Source organism: Drosophila albomicans, chromosome 2L, assembly GCF_009650485.2.
Source record: "Drosophila albomicans strain 15112-1751.03 chromosome 2L, ASM965048v2, whole genome shotgun sequence".
NCBI classification, from domain to species: domain Eukaryota; kingdom Metazoa; phylum Arthropoda; class Insecta; order Diptera; family Drosophilidae; genus Drosophila; species Drosophila albomicans.
In genome coordinates, this window is record NC_047628.2 from 21,804,103 (window position 1) to 21,822,559 (window position 18,457).

The 18,457-nt window shown below is 36.5% G+C and overlaps 3 protein-coding genes across 3 annotated transcripts; 2 read left to right on the top strand and 1 right to left on the bottom strand.

Moving 5' to 3' along the window:
- Positions 1 to 1,661: 1,661 nt before the first annotated feature.
- On the top strand, positions 1,662 to 14,776 carry LOC117563703 (ATP-binding cassette sub-family G member 4). The gene is made up of 13 exons (XM_034242146.2): positions 1,662 to 1,775; positions 2,461 to 2,614; positions 5,849 to 6,279; positions 6,343 to 6,460; positions 7,911 to 8,106; positions 8,182 to 8,327; positions 9,547 to 9,785; positions 9,863 to 10,003; positions 10,455 to 10,741; positions 12,471 to 12,639; positions 13,396 to 13,496; positions 13,561 to 13,719; positions 13,790 to 14,776. Exons 3-13 carry the CDS (start codon positions 5,901 to 5,903, stop codon positions 14,132 to 14,134), a joined length of 2,280 nt encoding a protein of 759 aa, XP_034098037.1. The 5' UTR covers positions 1,662 to 1,775; positions 2,461 to 2,614; positions 5,849 to 5,900; the 3' UTR covers positions 14,135 to 14,776.
- On the bottom strand, positions 14,207 to 16,444 carry LOC117563704 (glucose-fructose oxidoreductase domain-containing protein 1). Its single transcript, XM_034242151.2, has one exon. It carries the CDS (start codon positions 16,391 to 16,393, stop codon positions 15,233 to 15,235), a length of 1,161 nt encoding a protein of 386 aa, XP_034098042.1. The 5' UTR covers positions 16,394 to 16,444; the 3' UTR covers positions 14,207 to 15,232.
- Positions 16,445 to 16,738: 294 nt separating this feature from the next.
- On the top strand, positions 16,739 to 17,285 carry LOC117563705 (uncharacterized). The gene has a single exon (XM_034242152.2). It carries the CDS (start codon positions 16,834 to 16,836, stop codon positions 17,215 to 17,217), a length of 384 nt encoding a protein of 127 aa, XP_034098043.1. The 5' UTR covers positions 16,739 to 16,833; the 3' UTR covers positions 17,218 to 17,285.
- Positions 17,286 to 18,457: the final 1,172 nt, after the last annotated feature.

Here is an 18,457-nt window from a genome sequence, read left to right on the forward strand (position 1 = left end):
TTTGCCAACTATTCTGCGTCATTTTCTAGCTAGATTTTCGGATCATGACTTGGCACACGGGCAAATAACCATAATTATCTGCAATCCAATAGGTAATGCGATTTTTGAGGTGGCTTTATTATATTTGCTTATGCGTATCTTGTTGACTTTAATCGAATTCACGTAACGTTAATTGAAATTGTCCAACTTTAACGATAATCTATAATACAATAAGTAGTTGGCACTTTGATCTAAACTAATTGCAAGTTAAATAATCGTTATCCCTTCTATATGTTACATAACATACGTTATACATCAGATTAAGCTAAGGTCGCCATACAGTTCGCTGACCACGTTGACAAGATTATAACTGATAATATGATCATTTAAATCTAGTTTTTGTTGTGTAAGAGTGAAATTTTAAAATGATTTTTATAAATAGAAAAAATAATTGCAATAGAGTTTATTTAGTTTTTAATTTTGTTTTGGAAAAAACATTTCTATAAAATGCATAATTAAAAAAATTAATTAATGAATGAATGAATATAAAATTCATAAAAATGGATTTTTCTATTATTATTACTTTAAATCTTTATTTAAAATAATAAAAAAAAAACTTTAGAAAAATTACAAATTATAATTAATCCGTGGTAATCAACGAAAATTTCACAATACTTGGGAAAATCGTCAGGTGAAGACTCTGCGAGCAGAAAGTGTGACTTATAATTATTGCACACCCTCAGAGCGAGAATTGGAAAAAACGCAATGGAGAATTACCCAAGCTTTACCCATTGAGTGCTCATAAATGTATTTACGTATATGTCTATTTATTTATAACTATTAAACAGACTTAAAATTGCCATATAGTAGTTGGGATAATTACGCATACGCACAATGGTTAAACACATTAACCGCAAACATTAAATTATCATGTGAAAAGTTATTTAAAGCATAACGTAATGCTCTCCACGTAACGTTAAACGTTACAAGAGGTCGGCTTTATAGAGAGCGAGAGAGTGAGCGAGAATAATTGCGAGAGAGCAGAGAGTCAATTGAAGCTACTGATCACCATGCTAATTGCACTGTGGGGTTAAATGCTTAAAACCTTTAAATTGGACAAGTGTTCTAGAGCTCTATATAATATTTGATCATATTTAATACTTTCTTTATTAAGAATTAAAATACTGTATATGTGCATTACGAGGTCATTAGACTTTTTCCACTTAAATATTTAAACATTTATACAGATGTATTTAACAAAAAATGTAATTTGATTATTTTTTACATTATTTGATAATAATGAAACTAAGAACATCTTTTAAGAGAAGAATCTATTTACAATTGTTTAAATTTGTTGAAGCACAATACGTTAATTCATTAAATCAAGTGCTACCTTAATGCATGTAATTGTTTACACGGTAAACAACATAATATATTTTTACGAGAGAAAGAATTCGAAAGATCGCTATAAATTTTGTATATTTGTTGATTTATAATTTGTTAATTGATTAAAACAACTGCTAGACTTTGTCGCTACGTAATTGTTTACCACAAAATCTATATGAAGTATATGTGTGAAGAACTAAGGCTCCACGTCCACTGTATATGTGTGTTGCCGGCAACACAGCTGAGCGGGCATCTGACTTGAGTATGCTATAATAACAAGCCGTTGAGAGCGCATTCTTTAGTTCAACGGCAGCCAGCGGCGCAAATGGAACACGCGCATCAACGAATTGTGTAAAGCGGGCGATATAAAAAGGAGACGAAACGCGTCAAAGTGAAAAGCGCAGAAAGAAGTAAATAATGTGCATGTGTGTGGTGTATAATAGCAGCACAAACACATAGTGAAAGAAGACAAGACACAACACAAAACGACATCGACGTACAATTAAAATTAATTACGTGCTGTTCTGTCCGTCTGTCCGTCTTTCTGTCTTTCGGTTGATCTGCATAAGTTCAATGAAGAACGGGCCACAAAGCGTAGAAAGCGACAGCGAATGACAACAACAGCAATTGCATTTGATACAAGTACAAATACTAAAAGAAAACCTATACATACGTATGTACATATGTGTGCATGTGTGTCTGTGTATCTGTGTGTGCTGAAGTTGCAGCTCATCTTTCAAAACAAAGCTCATGTGTTCGTTCTTTCCATTAATTTACTGAAATTTGTGTGCAAGCGGAAATCGCAAACAATAGAATTGCCATTAAAATTACAAAAGTTCTTAACGCGAGCGAATTCAATAACAAACTTATTATTCGAAACTACTGCGATCGCGTGTTTTGTGTGATGATAACAACTGTCAATGCTTATGCAAAGAAATATTTACACAATTTTGTGCTATATACGTCTTCCATATTAACGTATACATAATACGATTGAGATACACATACACAGGCAATGCAGATGCAATATATTTCATTCATGAAAGACGTTATTTATTTTGTGTTATTATAAATATTTGCATCATATCGTTTTAGTTCACGTGCGCGCGCGATTTTTCAACTGAGTACAACAAACAAAAACAAACTGTGTCACCCAAACAATACAAATCATTAGCGTGTGAGAGCAGAACAACAATACAAGGCAAAGAACTGCACCCAAGAATAAAGCTCAGCTGGCGGCCAAATAAAGGTGAGTGCGATGGAGTCGACGACACTGCATGCAGTTCACGTGCAGCGAGTGAAGAAAGAGCGAGAGCGGCAGTGAGTGAGAGTTGTTTTTAGGTTGGGGTGGGTGGGCGATTGCCCAAAACAGAGAGAGAGTGAGAAAAGGAGAGAGAGTAGAAGTCCAAAGACGACTGAAAATACACAGAAAATAAGTTTCAATATAAATGCAAGTTGAAAAATATTACTTGATTTTATAAACAAATATATAATTAACTTCCTAGTACATAAATATAATTAGCAAATTTTAAATTGGTTTCCTAATTAATTCATATTAATACACACCTATATATAGATATGTTAATTTTCGATTGAGTTTTTCTTCATGTGTAGTTAATGCGTATTTATAAACATTCCGTTTCTAGTCAAAAATGTTTTTTTTGCTTGTTTGCTTCTGAGAAGCTTTCGCCTTCCATGCTGTGATTATTATCGGGTTCTGGTTCGTTTCTAGCATAAGCATCACCAGCATCAGCATCAGTCTCAATCTCAGTCTCAGTCGCAAGAGCAGCGGGAGCAGCACAACTCAAAAGTAGGCCAGTGGCGTCTCTCTGACTATTTATCTATGTTGTCTCTCTGTGCTTGTCTGTTGTTTTGATAATGCGTCGTGGCTCTTCCAGTCTGGAAGTTCCAGCCGTTCTTTCAGCCATCGTAACACTCGTTTCATTCTCTTCGCCTATCTCTTGCAGCCATATACATATTTATGAGTAAATAGATTATAAGCACATCACACAAAAACAATTGCAAAAGTACTCTGTTGCGTTATTTCTTTCCTGATCAACTCTATAAATATCATATTTAATGATGTGTTTTTAATATTTATGATCTAGTTCAGTATAGTTTTTACGCAACTTGGTACGTAACCAATTAACGATAGGTGCTAATATTTTTTTTTGCTAAACTGTTTACCATTGTGGATTACCAGATCAATTACGTATGATTCTGGTTCTGGAATACTTATCATAATATCGTAGTTTATTCAATGCAAGGAAATACAAAGTTCTTAAAAACAATTACATTGCGTATTGATACGCATCATGTCAAAATAGTTTATTATTTTATTGTCTATCAGGATAAATTATAGTTTTTCTGAAGAATAAAAAATAATAATAAAATAAATCCAATTCTCATAATAGCATCTGTGTTTTTTTTTCGAAAACAAGTTCAATTTTAGAGCTGGTAATACTTTCCTAGAAAGGTATTTAAAACATCCGGAACTCACAGACTGTGAAATACGAATTTCGCGCTAAGTTATCTGACTGTCGAACCTGAAAATGTGTGTTATAGTATGTTGTGTTTGCCTATTTGCGCATATTTCCCCCTTGACCCTGTCCCTGAACCCACACAAAGCGCTCACATTCAGTAGATTTCTAAGCCGATCGCCACGTGCTGACCTTGTCGATGGCACTTTTCTTTATCGCAAATGTGATTCTAAGGGTCGAATACATAATGTTTCTCATGCTAAGTTTGTTTTGCTTGTTCTTCTGTTGTTTGGTTTTTTATTACTTTGTTGTTGTTGTATTTATTTTGTTTATTTATTTTATCATGCCTGCCGCTTTCTGTCAACTCTTATACCCCACATTCCCAAATCGTAATTGTATGTGTGCGTGTGTGTGTGTCTCTCTTTCAGTCTTTCAATCTGTCTTTCCCTCGTTCCCTCTCTGACTCTCGCTTACACGTTTTGACTTTATAAAAAATGGCAAGATCGTGACTGTAATTGAAATGGGCTTAAGACTCGCTTGCACTATTCGCAATGACTTTATTTTAAGTACAAATAGTGAGACATTTTTGAAATTCCACTTCTTAAAATAACTTATCTTTTTTCTAAACGTGTTCCCCAATCTCTGAATTGACTTCCCCATAGAACGATGACGTATGTATGTGCAAAATAAGTGAGAGGTAATACCCTTTCTCTCTGACAGATCAACTTAGCATATTTATGTATGCGCATATTCTGTTGATTAAGCAAACGTGCTTAATTGCCAAGATGTATGATTTAACTATGGCTATATTATATGCTATTGTTTGATAATAATGCTCATTGAATTAATTATAGAGTGCGCATTTAAACTCGTGCTAATTGGAGGCGTTACCCAAATCTACAATGTTTACTTTACTAATCGTATCGCATTACTCACTCCCGGTTAAAAATGCAATTTGTGTTTACTAAATAATCGCCGCTTCGCCTACGTGAACTGTGTGCACAATAATGATTGCAATTAACAAGTTTGAGCTGAAAATCAAATAAGTAGAAGGCATTCTAAAAATATTTCAATTGCGCTAAAAATGTCGAAAACAATTCGCGAATTGTTCTCTGGGGTCAGAGCAAACATTGCACATAATTATTGTAAACAATAACTCATAAAAGTTGAAAACTTTTTACGTATTCATACGTTGTATCTAAAAACAACAGATTTAAGCGAAAGATTCTCTCCAAATAAATTTGACCGCAGCAATTGACATCAGCATTTTGCAAATTTGTCTAGAACTTCTTAATTGAATCAATTCATTGAATCAATCAATTCAACTGTTAGTGCACTTCTTACTCTTACTGTTAGTGCAAACGTACTTATCTTTTAAAACTCGTATTACAGTAAGTTTTGTGTCAGCAAAAAACTGTCTTTTATGCCAAATATTGTTGATTCTGATTAAATATTATACTCCTTTTGACGCAAATTATCGATACTGAGAATACAAAACAATTGAACTGGAATTTGCTGATGCATAAATTAATTATTTATTATATATCTGATTTTGTGCTTTTGCTATTTTCAAGTCACTGTTTTATATATTTGTGAAAGACAATTGAAATTTATAAAATAAACTTTCTCATTTAATTTAAATGGAGCTCTGATCTTTGAGTAATGAGCAATAAGAACTGCTATTAAAGTGTTTACCATGATTATTTGTTGGGGTTAAGGCTCTATTAAACAATCCCCTTTTTGGTTGACACTATTAATGGAAGGCATAATACTCAATTCCAGCAGTCAGTAAGTCAGTCTGTCAATCAGCTTGTCATTCTGTCTGGCAATTATTCATTGTATTAACACGAAACCATTTTTCAGAGAGGTGCCACAGTTAATTGGCATCGCTTAATGTATTCATCTGGAAGCATGTCAAATTAATGATTCAACCGCTCTCTAGAATGTTACTCAGATATATGATGGATATTTTCGCTAATGTTTTTTGTAAATTTCCTTTACAGCCTAAAGCCATAAACATATCAAAAGTGGAGCCGCGTTATTCGATAAAGTGAAATGACTATCTTGCCAGACATTAAGGCCACCGACGCCGCCTGTTGCGTGGGTGGAGGCGACACCAGCAGCAACAGCGAGGCAAGCACGAGTGGCAGCCTCAAGGAGCAACAGCATCATCATCTTCATCATGGGAAAAGCGATTGCCTGGGCATGAATTGTTGCACCTCGGCGGCGAGCTCAGAGTTGTCCATCGATGAGAAATCATCGACTTCGTCGGCAACGACGAATAAGGTCAACAATAATCTCAACGAGTTTCGCACATTCAATTACCACGAAGCTGTGGCTCATGCCAATTTTGCCGCCTGCGAACCCATCGACATTGAATTCTCCGATGTACGCTATGAGGTTCGCAAGTTTTCCTTTGCCGAACGCAAGTTTGGTAAGTACTCAAAGGTGTCTGAAATAATTTAAAGTGTACTGACTGTTGTTTGTCCATCGGCAGTTACTAAGGAGATCCTGCATGGTCTGCAAGGCAACTTTAAGTCAGGTGAACTAACAGCCATCATGGGTCCTTCGGGTGCAGGCAAGAGCACACTATTGAATGTCATGTCGGGATTTTGGTAAGCTATTCGATTTACGCTTTCAATTAATATGTTTTTGTATACAATTATCACGACATTTGCATATTTTAAAAACCAGACTACAGTCTTAAAAATAAATTAGCATTGATTTATTGTATTTAGCGGCTATTTTTATATTATTTTGGCGAATTTATTGTATCTCTAGTAAATAATGCCTTTCTCTTTAGCGATATCCTACTAAATAAAGAATTGCGTTCTATATATAGTTGCTACAAAGTCCAGTTGCAATGTGACGCCACAAGACTTCAAAGATCGTACGACCAACATATCTATATCTATTTACAGTATATGCAAGTCTGAACATTAGAACAGACACTGGGTATTTTGTTGCATGTCTAAGTAGAACCTCGGAGCGATAATGAAATCGACTATAGCGAATGCCTGAGTCATAATTGCTGTGACGAACGAGCATTTGCATAACTGCAATTTTTGCTTGCAAATGCTTTCAACGAGATTCAATTAAAACTGGAACAATCGACAGCCTATTGAGGCTGCTAACAGGAGTTATATATATGAGAGACTAATAATCTATGTCGGAACTGTCACTGACTGTCAAAGACACACGCTATCAGCTATCAGCAGATTCATTTTCAACGACAGCAACAGCATCAGCCTCTGCTCTATGAAAGACCCTGGCAAAGTCCACACACGAGCGGATCTCTATACTGCTCTATACTATTGCATTAAAATGTTACGTTGCCTATTGCAAAACCAATTTAATCTTATGCCAAGTTACTATTCCTGGTTAGGTAACAACTGTCGAGACAGACATCCCACAAAAAAAGTATATTCTAATTAATTTACAAAGGTATTTACCCACCAATTAAGTGATTACTGATAACCTTCCTATCTCTAAACTTTTACATAATGCGATGCGAATTCCAAAGTTTTGTAATATAGGCAAATTGAATTTGAAATTGAAATTTGAAGAAGATTCTATTCATTAGAATTATCTTGCAGATACATTCTTTACAAATTTGTTTTTGATTAATATAAATAACAGCATTAAATAATAAGATCTAAGAAAAGTTGGATTCCTAAAGTATTCGTTCTCGATGCTTATCATCAATTAATCTTCTTTGTTAGGTAATCGTTTTACTTTTTAAAACTTAATGAGTCTTATTATAATATAATATATTAAGCAACTCAGCAATTTTGCTTTAGACTAGAGTTCAGAAAATTATTACACATGTCGCCATAATGTCGCTTATCGGTCAATAAACTACGAACTTGAAATGAATACGCTTACAAGTATTCAGACTCGTACTCACACTCGTACTCACACTCATTCTCACACTCACAGACGGCAACTTAAAGTCGCATTCGTAACCCGCCACAATTTTGCTCGCATCTTGACTTTGTTTACAGAATTTGTTTTAATTGCGGCGTCCCTTATTTTATTTTCTTTTTTGTTTTTTATTTCATGTAGCGCCTCCGGAGTCAGTGGCAACATTCGCGTCAATGGCAAACCCATGGCCACAAGCTCGGAGCGATTTCGCCGGCTGTCGTGCTACATTCACCAGGATGATCTGTTGCGTCCCCAGCTGATGGTTGGCGAGATAATGATGATGGCAGCGCACTTGAAGCTCGGCTTCAAAGTGACCAAAGGCTACAAGCTTAATTTGGTAAATAATCATTTTGGAAATAATCATGCTATAATTAAAACATTCTTCTCAATGCTTTGCTTTGATTTTGCATAGATCAAACACATCTTATCGCTGTTGGGCCTGGAGCATCGCTTCAATGTGCACACAGGAAAACTGTCGGGCGGACAGAAGAAGCGTCTTGCCATTGCCCTGGAGCTGATAAGCAACCCGCCGGTTCTCTATCTGGATGAGCCAACGACGTGAGTAACAAGACGTAGTGATAACTAAATAAATATTGCGAACACTTCGCCAAGAACAGAAAGTGCTTTGAACTTAGTTTTAATTGACGCCCCCTCACACCTATAAAATAAAGCAGAACAAATAAATTGCGAATAAACAAAACTATAATTTAAAATTAAATAAGAAATAATAGAACATCGTTAGGAGCAACAGATTAATAATTCAAATATCTTAAAAATTGTATTAAAATAGACAAAAATTTATTCGTACAATTCAAAAAGTAACTAATAACTGGATTCATAAAAAAGTATCTAAAATTTGTTTCAAGTAAATGGAAAAGTGCGATAAAATAAAGAAAATTCATAAAAAAATATTCGCACATCTAAACCTAAGTAACTACTATAGAATGCAAAGAATTTGAAATTTAAATTTTAATTGTGCATTCTCTACCCAATATCATTAATTGTTTTCCACAAAATTTTCCATTGTAATTTTCCATTTGCATAGTATTCAATTGTTCAGCTACTTATGATAGAGAATTGCTGTGAAAAAACTCGATCATAGGCCCGAATGGGGGGAATTTATGGATGTCTACAACTTTATGGCCATTACGAATAATGACTTGCAAATTGAAGCTCTAAAGCTAGAGTCTAATGACCCGCTCTAGACATACTATGAATAAATTCATTAACTACGAGTTCACAAAAAATGCGCTTTCTATTTGTAGTCTCGTATACAAAGTAGAATCCAAAAATAAGAATCATATCTTAGTTTATTATATGACCGGTTATTTTTACGTACAATGCTATAAACAAAGAGTGTGTAATGAACTCAAAGAGCATTAACTTGGATGTGTGAGTCGCCAAAACGAACTTTGGCAACATTTTGATTGTCTGTCGAATTAACAAGGGATTATAAAGTTAAAAGCTTCACAGGGAATTATCAAGCCTCCATAGGGTATATTGTCTTTTAAGAATTAGCACTATATAGTATATACAAACAGAAACTGATTCCAGGGTAACTACAAATCGATCCCCTTGCATCGTCTATGCTCTGATCATGTGATAGATTTGTGATGCTGAAATAATGATTTGGTGTTTTTCCGTTGGGTTGAGTGCTCGAATATGATTACCGAAGAAAGTGCGCTGATTGTGTTTATTGCCTTTATGTTATGTATTAGTTGAATCATTCGTTATCAACATCTATAATTGAAGCATCTTTCCTTGAACTTTTTCACAGCGGCCTTGACAGCTCCTCGTGCAGCTCATGCGTTGCCCTGCTTAAGAAACTTGCCTCGCAGGGTCACACGATTGTCTGCACCATCCATCAGCCGAGTGCTCTGATCTTCGAGATGTTCGATAAGCTCTACACTGTCGCCGATGGTCATTGCATGTATCAGGGCAGGGTGAAGGAGCTGGTGCCCTTCTTAGCCGATCAGCAGCTCATCTGTCCCAGCTATCACAATCCAGCCGATTACCGTAAGTATTTGCTCAGTATATGCTCATGATTGTATCTGCAATAAGTTATATATCTTTGCATCTATATCTGTGCACAGTGCTGGAGGTGGCAGTTGGCGAACATCAACGCGACATTAGCAATCTGATAGAAGCTGCGAAACAGAAGTATTACGAGGATGCCAGTCGTTATCCCTACGTTAATACCGACGATATGTCGCGCATTATATCAACGATAAAAGGTGAGAGAGTTGATTGATATCATTTATGTAATAATTGCAAACATGTAGCTTTTAAAGAATATTCCAATAGATTAGGATACTATTTCAATTCAAGAATTATAATTTTCTTGCAATTTTTAATATCAAAGTTAATAAATGGATTCAAGTTGAAACAAGTTATGAATTAAAAACTGGTTAGAATATGAATATGATTTTTTACTATCATACACTATTAAATACTCGTGTTTAATTATGCAATTGCTTAAAGAAAGTTTCTTATTGCGCAACATTATATCGTGAATCAAAGAATTACATCACATTGAATACTCGTAGTTGCGTCATTCGGATTCGTGAATAATAAGCACGATAGCATAGCCATAGAGTACTTGTATTTGTTTGAATGGCGTGTGGCTACTTAAATATATACTTTATGTATGTATACTCAATGTTCATTTGCATTACAACATTACAGAGAACATTGGCGGCAAGAAGTTGAGCAGCTCGGCCCAAGAGCTCTCAACGCTGGCGATCACACAATTCGCCAGCTTTGACTATGCGAAGTCTGGCTACCAAGAGTTGCCGCTAAAGGAAATCAATGCTCGACCACAGAACAACGATGACGATAATGATAATGATGTAGAGATTGTCAATGTGAGAAGCACAGAATTGGAGACATCTGAGAAGATCGAATCGGCCTCGTTCCTCATGCAATATCTTCTCCTGATGAAACGCATTTTGGTCTGCGCCCGTCGTAACTATGTGAGTATACGATGATGATAAGATACAACGTATATATACAATATATATATATATAGTATAATTCGTACTTGTTAATGAAACAAGGTCGTGCTCATGCCGGTTTAGGGCAGTGCAACTCGCCAATCGCAATCGCAACTCGTAAGTGGCAACTTGGCAACTCGCAACGCGGCGAGTTGACAACTTGACTTTGATTGCCAGTCAAGTTGATTTGGTAATTCGTTGCAATTTACGGCGTTTTATCCATTAAGTAAGGCAAGCTAAGTATTTACTTATTGTTATATTCAGGTTTTTAAGCGATTCCCCCAAAAATTGTATGACCCATTTGAAATGTTAAACATTATATATTTTTGTGTACTAGCTGCTGTTCATTTCAAGTTTCAAGCTTTTATACTTTTTTCACCATTTTTGTGTTGTTCATCTTTAATGGTCTAGTAATTTTTTGGTTAAAGTTGAGTGCGTTGCATTATACTATATTTAATATCTAAGTATGCGTCTTGTATTTGTTTTTTTTTTTTTATATTTAATTGCCCTGTACCTACTTCATAATTACAACTAGCACAGTCCATGTTTCCCTCTATCTTTATCTGGGCATTGGATACGCTTTCTGTTTCGACGCATTTTGCGAAACGTCTGAAATATGTTTGTGTGTGTTCATAAAATAATAATATTTGACCTTTTTCTTTATTTAATAAACTGTGTACTTACACGCGATTTGCTCTTAAGTAATCGTTGCCATCATTTTTGAGCTTGACGGTAATGATTATTAAATGTTCATGGCAATTATTGCCTTGTTATGCCATTGAACACGTCGCATTATTGCATGAACTATTCTGCACTTTGCAGCAACTACAAGTAAAAACACTTCTCTTTACGACTTGCACTTTTTACAATGTAACTAAATAGAAATTATCGAGCAATTTCTCGGTTTTACGCCAATCAGTGCTAAGGTGTGCTGACAATTAAAATTCACTCGACTACAATCTTAAATCAAGATCTCCACAAGGTGTTAAACTGAGGTCAGCAGGCCAAAAGCAGATGTAATTGCTACACCTATTTCATTATTAATTTTTAATATCCGACGACTATTTAGATAAGATGTAATTAACACCTGATATAATTTATAGCTACGCAACACAGATTTTTATTGACTTGTTTTAAAAAAATGAAACAAAGCTGGCAATGTTTCTAATTAATATTGATTGAATCACATTTTTACTGATATTTATTAATATCAATACAAAATTACAAGCGTAATTAAATCTAATGTATCACACTGCGTATACGTAATATTTGCGTATGAGCGATATTAGCTGCTTATGTTTGAGACATTGAAATGTAGCTTCGCTTTAGTTACTTGAGATCTGCTCGCGTAGTACAAGTGTGTTTTACATGAATATTTGGATTTTTTCATATTTATTCGTTTGCCATTGACAGCGAGTGCTTTTTAGCGTCTTGTGAATTAATTTGTTGTTCTACTTTGTGCACAAACATCGAAACATGCTGTAGATGGATGTGGGCTTGTTTGTGGCTATTGAGAATTGAAGTATGCGAAAACCACTCAATTGTAAATATAACTCAAAAAGCCAATCGAAGCGACGCGACTCGACTCGACTCGACGGCAACCTTCACATAGATAAATGCAATGCTTCCATGCGCTGGCGGCTTCGCTTATCTTACATTTTCTTTAGATTTATAGATATATTGATGTCTTCTATTTGCTATTTTGCAGTTTCTGCTCTTGGCCCGCATCATATCGCACATAGTCATTGGCGTGATATTCGGCTACCTGTATATGAATGTCGGCAACAGCGCGCACTCAGTGCTGGGCAACTACGTCTATCTGTATGGCACCACCCTCCTCTTGGTCTACACCGGCAAAATGGCAGTGGTATTGACATGTAAGTAGCATAAAGATACAAGTTTAAAGTACAACAACACCACAACATGAAGCAAAATGTAAACTGTTGACGTCCTAAGTTGGTGTTACTCGTGTTCATAGACTTATGCAATGCTGACCTCAACACTTTGTGAATACTATTTGCACATACGAGTACAAAAGCAAAAATAAAAACTTGAGAGTCAGGAGTTTTTTGTATGCAGCTGCAGTTTATGTTTGCCAACGATATTTGCTTATTTATGTCTCTTGTTCGCAAAGATCTCCTACGCTGAAGTGGCCAATTCTATTGGCTGAAAGATCAATGCTAACAAAGAAACCCAACAAAAAAGCTATAAACATTTGATGAAGGTGAAACCGGTAATTAAATCGATTAAGCAAAGAGCAAAGCATTTAACTGTTCTACAATTTACACAACTCTTCTATAATTTAATTTGATTTAAATACATTTTCGGTCATTAATCAAACTTGTTAACCAAACTTTTTTCCACTAACTTTGGAGATGCGTAATATGAGACTCATTTTTATATCCTCGAAACTTTCTCAGTTTTTTTTTATTATTTAATTTTGTTGTATTGATTTTGTGTGGCTTTGAAACCGGTTTTTGACATCGCAAAACTGTCGTTTTCGGTCTACTGACCTGACCTATATAATAATATGTTGTTGACAGGGGCGGGCCTGCCTTTATCATAAGTTTATTATTAACTTTTTTGCCAGCTCATTAATGACTCTTGATCTTTGTTGTTGTGGTTACTTGCAGTTCCCTTGGAGATCGATATGCTGACGAGGGAACACTTCAATCGTTGGTACAAGTTGGGACCGTATTTCTTGTCGCTGATCAGCTTCGAGATACCCTTTCAAGTAAGTTAATTAAATGATAAATGATTAATGAATTGAGAATTTAATAAATGAATCAATCTTGCAGAGTTTGTGTGCCGCTCTCTATATCGTTATTAGTGTGCGATTGACGGATAACGATAGCTCTGAATCTTTCCGAATCTATTACTTTATGCTCTTGGCCATTATGGCCACGCTCAGCGCTCAAGCGTGGGGCTTATTTGTGGGCGCCACGCTGCCAACTAAGGTACTTCAAATTCGCATATTTTTTGTCGCAATTATTAATATCTCTAATCATAATATTTTTATGCCTGTAGCTTGCCGTCTTCATCGGACCTATTTTGGCTGTATTGTTCTCCGTTTTTGGCTTCTGCACACGTTACATCGACATAACGCCGATATTTCGTTGGATGTGGCATCTGAGCTATTTCCGTGCTGGTTTCCATGGAGCGCTCAATGCCATCTATGGCATGGATCGCCAATTCCTCAACTGTCCCGACAATGTCATGTACTGTCATTTTCGCAGTCCCAAAGTCTTTCTCAAGTACATGATGATCTCCGATGTTCACATGTCCGACTGTATACTGCTCATGGGCACTGTGATTGGTGTGATGCATCTGCTGACGGTGATCACGCTGTGGCGCAAGCTGAACAAACGATAGAGCATCGTCATAGACCTAGACTAGACTTAGTTAGTTACGATTTTTGTATATATTTAGGTGTCTATTTCTTTGTTTTTTTTCGTTTTGATTTTTCAATTTCATTTATTATTTAATTATACTATTTATTTAGCATTAAGTTAAAGACATTCATTCGATTTTGTTGCATAACTTTAACCAAATTGTTCAGAAAAGGCTTTAGGGTAGCATTTTAAACACTTATTCTCACCCATATTAAGGTAGTATGTAGTTTTAATTTAATCTTTTACGCTGATATACCAAAAACACAAAAAAGAAGGAAAAACATAAAATACAAAAACAAATGAGCAAGAATCACGCACAATCAACGAAATGGAATTGATTGCTGTCACAATATTCAAGCACACAAATTTTCATAGCCAAATGAAGAGCTTGCCAACATTATGTACTATAGAGTATCTTTGGATTCGTGGCAGAAACTACACAGAACAACCAGATTCCACTTTTAAGGTCAATAAACAAAGATACATTGTGATCATTAAATTTTGAATATTCATGTTTTTAGTTAGTGTAAGTTTTAGTTTAAGCAATTTAGCACACTTAAGGGATTCTAATTTTTGTGGCTTTTTTATTTGATTAAATAAAATGGTAAATTTGTAATTGGAATTAGTGTTTTCTTACAAATGCGTTTGGAAATCTACATATTAAAATACGTATATCTTCAATTAGTTATGGCAAATCAAACTTAACAATATAGTACTTGAGTTGCTGCATAATTTCGAATGTGTTTAGTTGTATTTTTAGAATGATTTTGATTGCACAGTTAAATACAAATCGGAGAGCACTTGACATGGGGGAATAATCTACAGATTTGTCTGGTTAATTTATACAAAATTTGGAAAAATATATATATTATATATATCAAACTTGCTTATTCGATTTAAGTTAAACTTACGGTCTAAACAAAAACAATTACGCTTTGTTAATGCACGAATATAAATGCTAATACAATAAGTTAAATACATTTACGGTTGACGCCGATTAGTGAAGTGCTTTGTTTAGTAAGTCGGCCAATGAGTTAATACCTATATAGTAGTATATATATCTATCTATGTATGTGCTTCACATTGTGGACATGCGTGCATAGCCATATCTTATGATCTGATCGTGATTGAGAGGCGAATCCGTGGACAGTTGGACACGTTGCCACTGACGCGTCTCGTTTGATTTTCGTATCGCCTCGACGACAGCTTGAACATAAAGACCATCCTCAAACGTGGCTGCTGTGGAAACGGGTGCCTTAATCCAGCTGGACTCCTTGCTGCCGAAGGCTTCCTTTAGTGCGCCGACCATTTTGCACAGTCCCTTGATGTAGGGACGTGGCAGCAAAGAGTTGTTTGTGGAGAAATGCAAATCCTGCACATCTACATACACTGCTTCCTCCTTCGGTTGTCCCTCCTTCAGCACAAATAAATCGCCGCCACGCACCACCAGATGTCCTTTGCTACCATAAACGAGCACCTCCTGCGAGAACGTTTTAGCGGGCACAGTGTGACTGTGCAGCGCCACTGTGACCAGTGTTCCACTGGCCAGTTCCATTTGGAAATTGCAGAAATCCGGCGCTGTAATTTGCCGTATGCCATTGATGGCACCCGTTGTCTTCGTGTACGATCTGAGCACGCCATGCACACGCACCGCTTGCTGTTGCAGTAGATAGCTAACTAGATCCACAACGCTGCCTACCAGATTGAGGGCTCCACCGCCCATCTGTGCGTCACACATCCAGTTGTACTTCTCTGGAAAGAGTGTGCCCAGCTGGACGCGTACATCCATCAGCACGACGGCCGCCAGCGGCCCAATCAGCTCCTCCTGCAGGCAGCGACGCATTTGTGTAAAGGCGGGCAAAAACCGCAACGGATGATTCACCAGCGATATGAGTGTTGGATAGTATTGTGATGCCCGCACCATTTTCAATGCGTCCATCTGATGTAGTCCAGCAGGTTTGTCGCAAACCACATGTTTGCCAATGCCCAGTGCTTTTACCGAGATCTCAGCGTGTAAAAAAGGCTGACACACTATGAACACCAGATCGACGTCTTTGCGCAGCAACACCTCGTCTATGACGTTGGTGTGGAAGGCGACATTCTGTGCGCTCGCCGTCTCCTTGGCCTCCTTGAGGGTGCGGCCCCAGATGGCGCGCACCTCAAAGCCTTTTTCTCGTAGCAGTGGCACCAGCACATTGGCAATTTCACCCGTTCCAAATACGCCAACGCCAGGTAGCATTTTACGTTTATGTTTATTTGTCGTGCAGCCAGTGTGACCAGTTTAGTAACTGGCAAAATCGCAGGCTCAAATTACAAATATACTGCTTATTTTAATTGCGGTATTCTTAAGTTGTTAATAATTATTTATTATTTATAACTTCTTATTAACTAAGCAATTATTGAGTATAATTATAAACGGTTGTATATTCTTCTGCTTAAAATGCAGACGACTGAGGTATTAATACCGAAAATACCAAATTATTTCTGTTTCATCTGTTAGTTAACAGCTGTTTACTCTGTAAGCAGTGCTTACTAAGCACGTAACGGCCATTTTAAAAAATAAACTCATGAGCACAAACTTAAGTTATTCATTGAAAAATATGTCAACATATTTGTATTTTGGTATTAAATATGCACTGAAAAATTAAGCACAAACATCTGAAAGAAATTTCGTACGCAATGAAACCGATCGCTCGATGGCTTGTAAGCATTACAGCTGGCCTTTTAGCGGGGACACAAACCATTCGCATGGTGAAGGTGGCCAATGAAGACAATGAATATTATTGTGCGCATTGCATGTACTCGTCAGCAGTTCAAAGTGGATCCGAATCGGCAGATCTTCCCTATATTATGGGGTCAGAACAGATAAGTGCAGCTTTGCAGCAGATTCTAAGTAGCGATGAGCACAACGCTGCAATGCGTCCGAGGATCATAAATAATATTGAGAAGGATTGTGAGCTTGGTTCCGAGTCATTGAATCGCATGCTGGAAGAGATGATGTCAAACAGCACATCTAACGAAAATTCCGAACTAATTCACTTTGAGCCAGCCGTACGTCTTTAATGTACATCATATGCACCCACAATGTTGTAAATTAATTAAAGTTACTCTTACTTCAACCACTCTCGATTAATGGCTGCTCAAATCTGGGTTAAATCATGTTTAGTTGACACTCAGTACAACAAGAAGGATATTCGGAGACAAACTTGCCTTGTCATATGATAACCCAATTAGTGTAATTGAGTTCCCAGTCATCTCTTTTTGCCCTCGGCAATGCCATCGTCGTAGTCGTAGTCGCAGAAGGAGGAGCTTTCCCAGCATTAATTAAGCCAACACAAAGAGCGTAATTGCCAACAACATGCTTGCAGCTGGCAGCAATAAACAGCTGCTGTGGAACACATTAACTATCTGCGGTAATCAAAAAGCTCTATTAATTGTCTAACACAAAGTTGCTCCGCATTCTCAATAATCTCAATAACATAAACTTCACTATTGTTATATTTGGTACATTTGATCCAAGAAAATCCGTTATATTTTGTGCGGACAATTTGTTTCTACAATATGGGTGAGTGTGTCTGTAGACGATCGCATGCAGCTTTTGTCATGCATTATAACAACCCTGTCTTTAAAGTTGTAAGTGCAGTTAAAAGTTTGCTTGCGTGCAGTCTGCGCAGTTTAACGAGTTTTATTAAATAACCAATGTTTTATTGTTGATGTGATGTTTTTTTTTTATTATTTTTTTTTTGTATTGTGTATATGGTGATAAGTGTGAGCTAAAGTGCAACGTGTCTATGCAATTTATTGTCATGCCATCTCGATATATGGATAGCGGAAAAAAGTGTGCTCCTGCGGGCAACACATACAACCATACATACATATGTACATGTATGTATGCAAATGTGCAGTGTCACTTTCTGTGTTTGTGTGTGTGGCTGCTGCCAGCACTTTTACCATAATATTGAGTGGTAATAATGATTGTCGTGTTGCGAATTCCGTGAGTGAAAATGTGAGTTACCGTTACACGTTAGGGAAAACTAATCTTAGCACTCTTCTGTGTGTGTGTGCGCGCATAGATCGCGCGCAAATTTGAGGTTACGTCTGCTATTTAACAGTGCTAACAACCCTGCTCGAGAGCTCCTTAACCTGGATATATTATGTTAACTTGGCTGTTACCATGATTTCATCAAGTTTGAGTAGAAGGTAAGTTTAAATATCGTAAACATTTTTATGCAGCTCTAAACTTTCTATGTGAATGTGGCTTCGCTGTTGTCATTTGGAATTCATGTGCACATTTCATATTTAA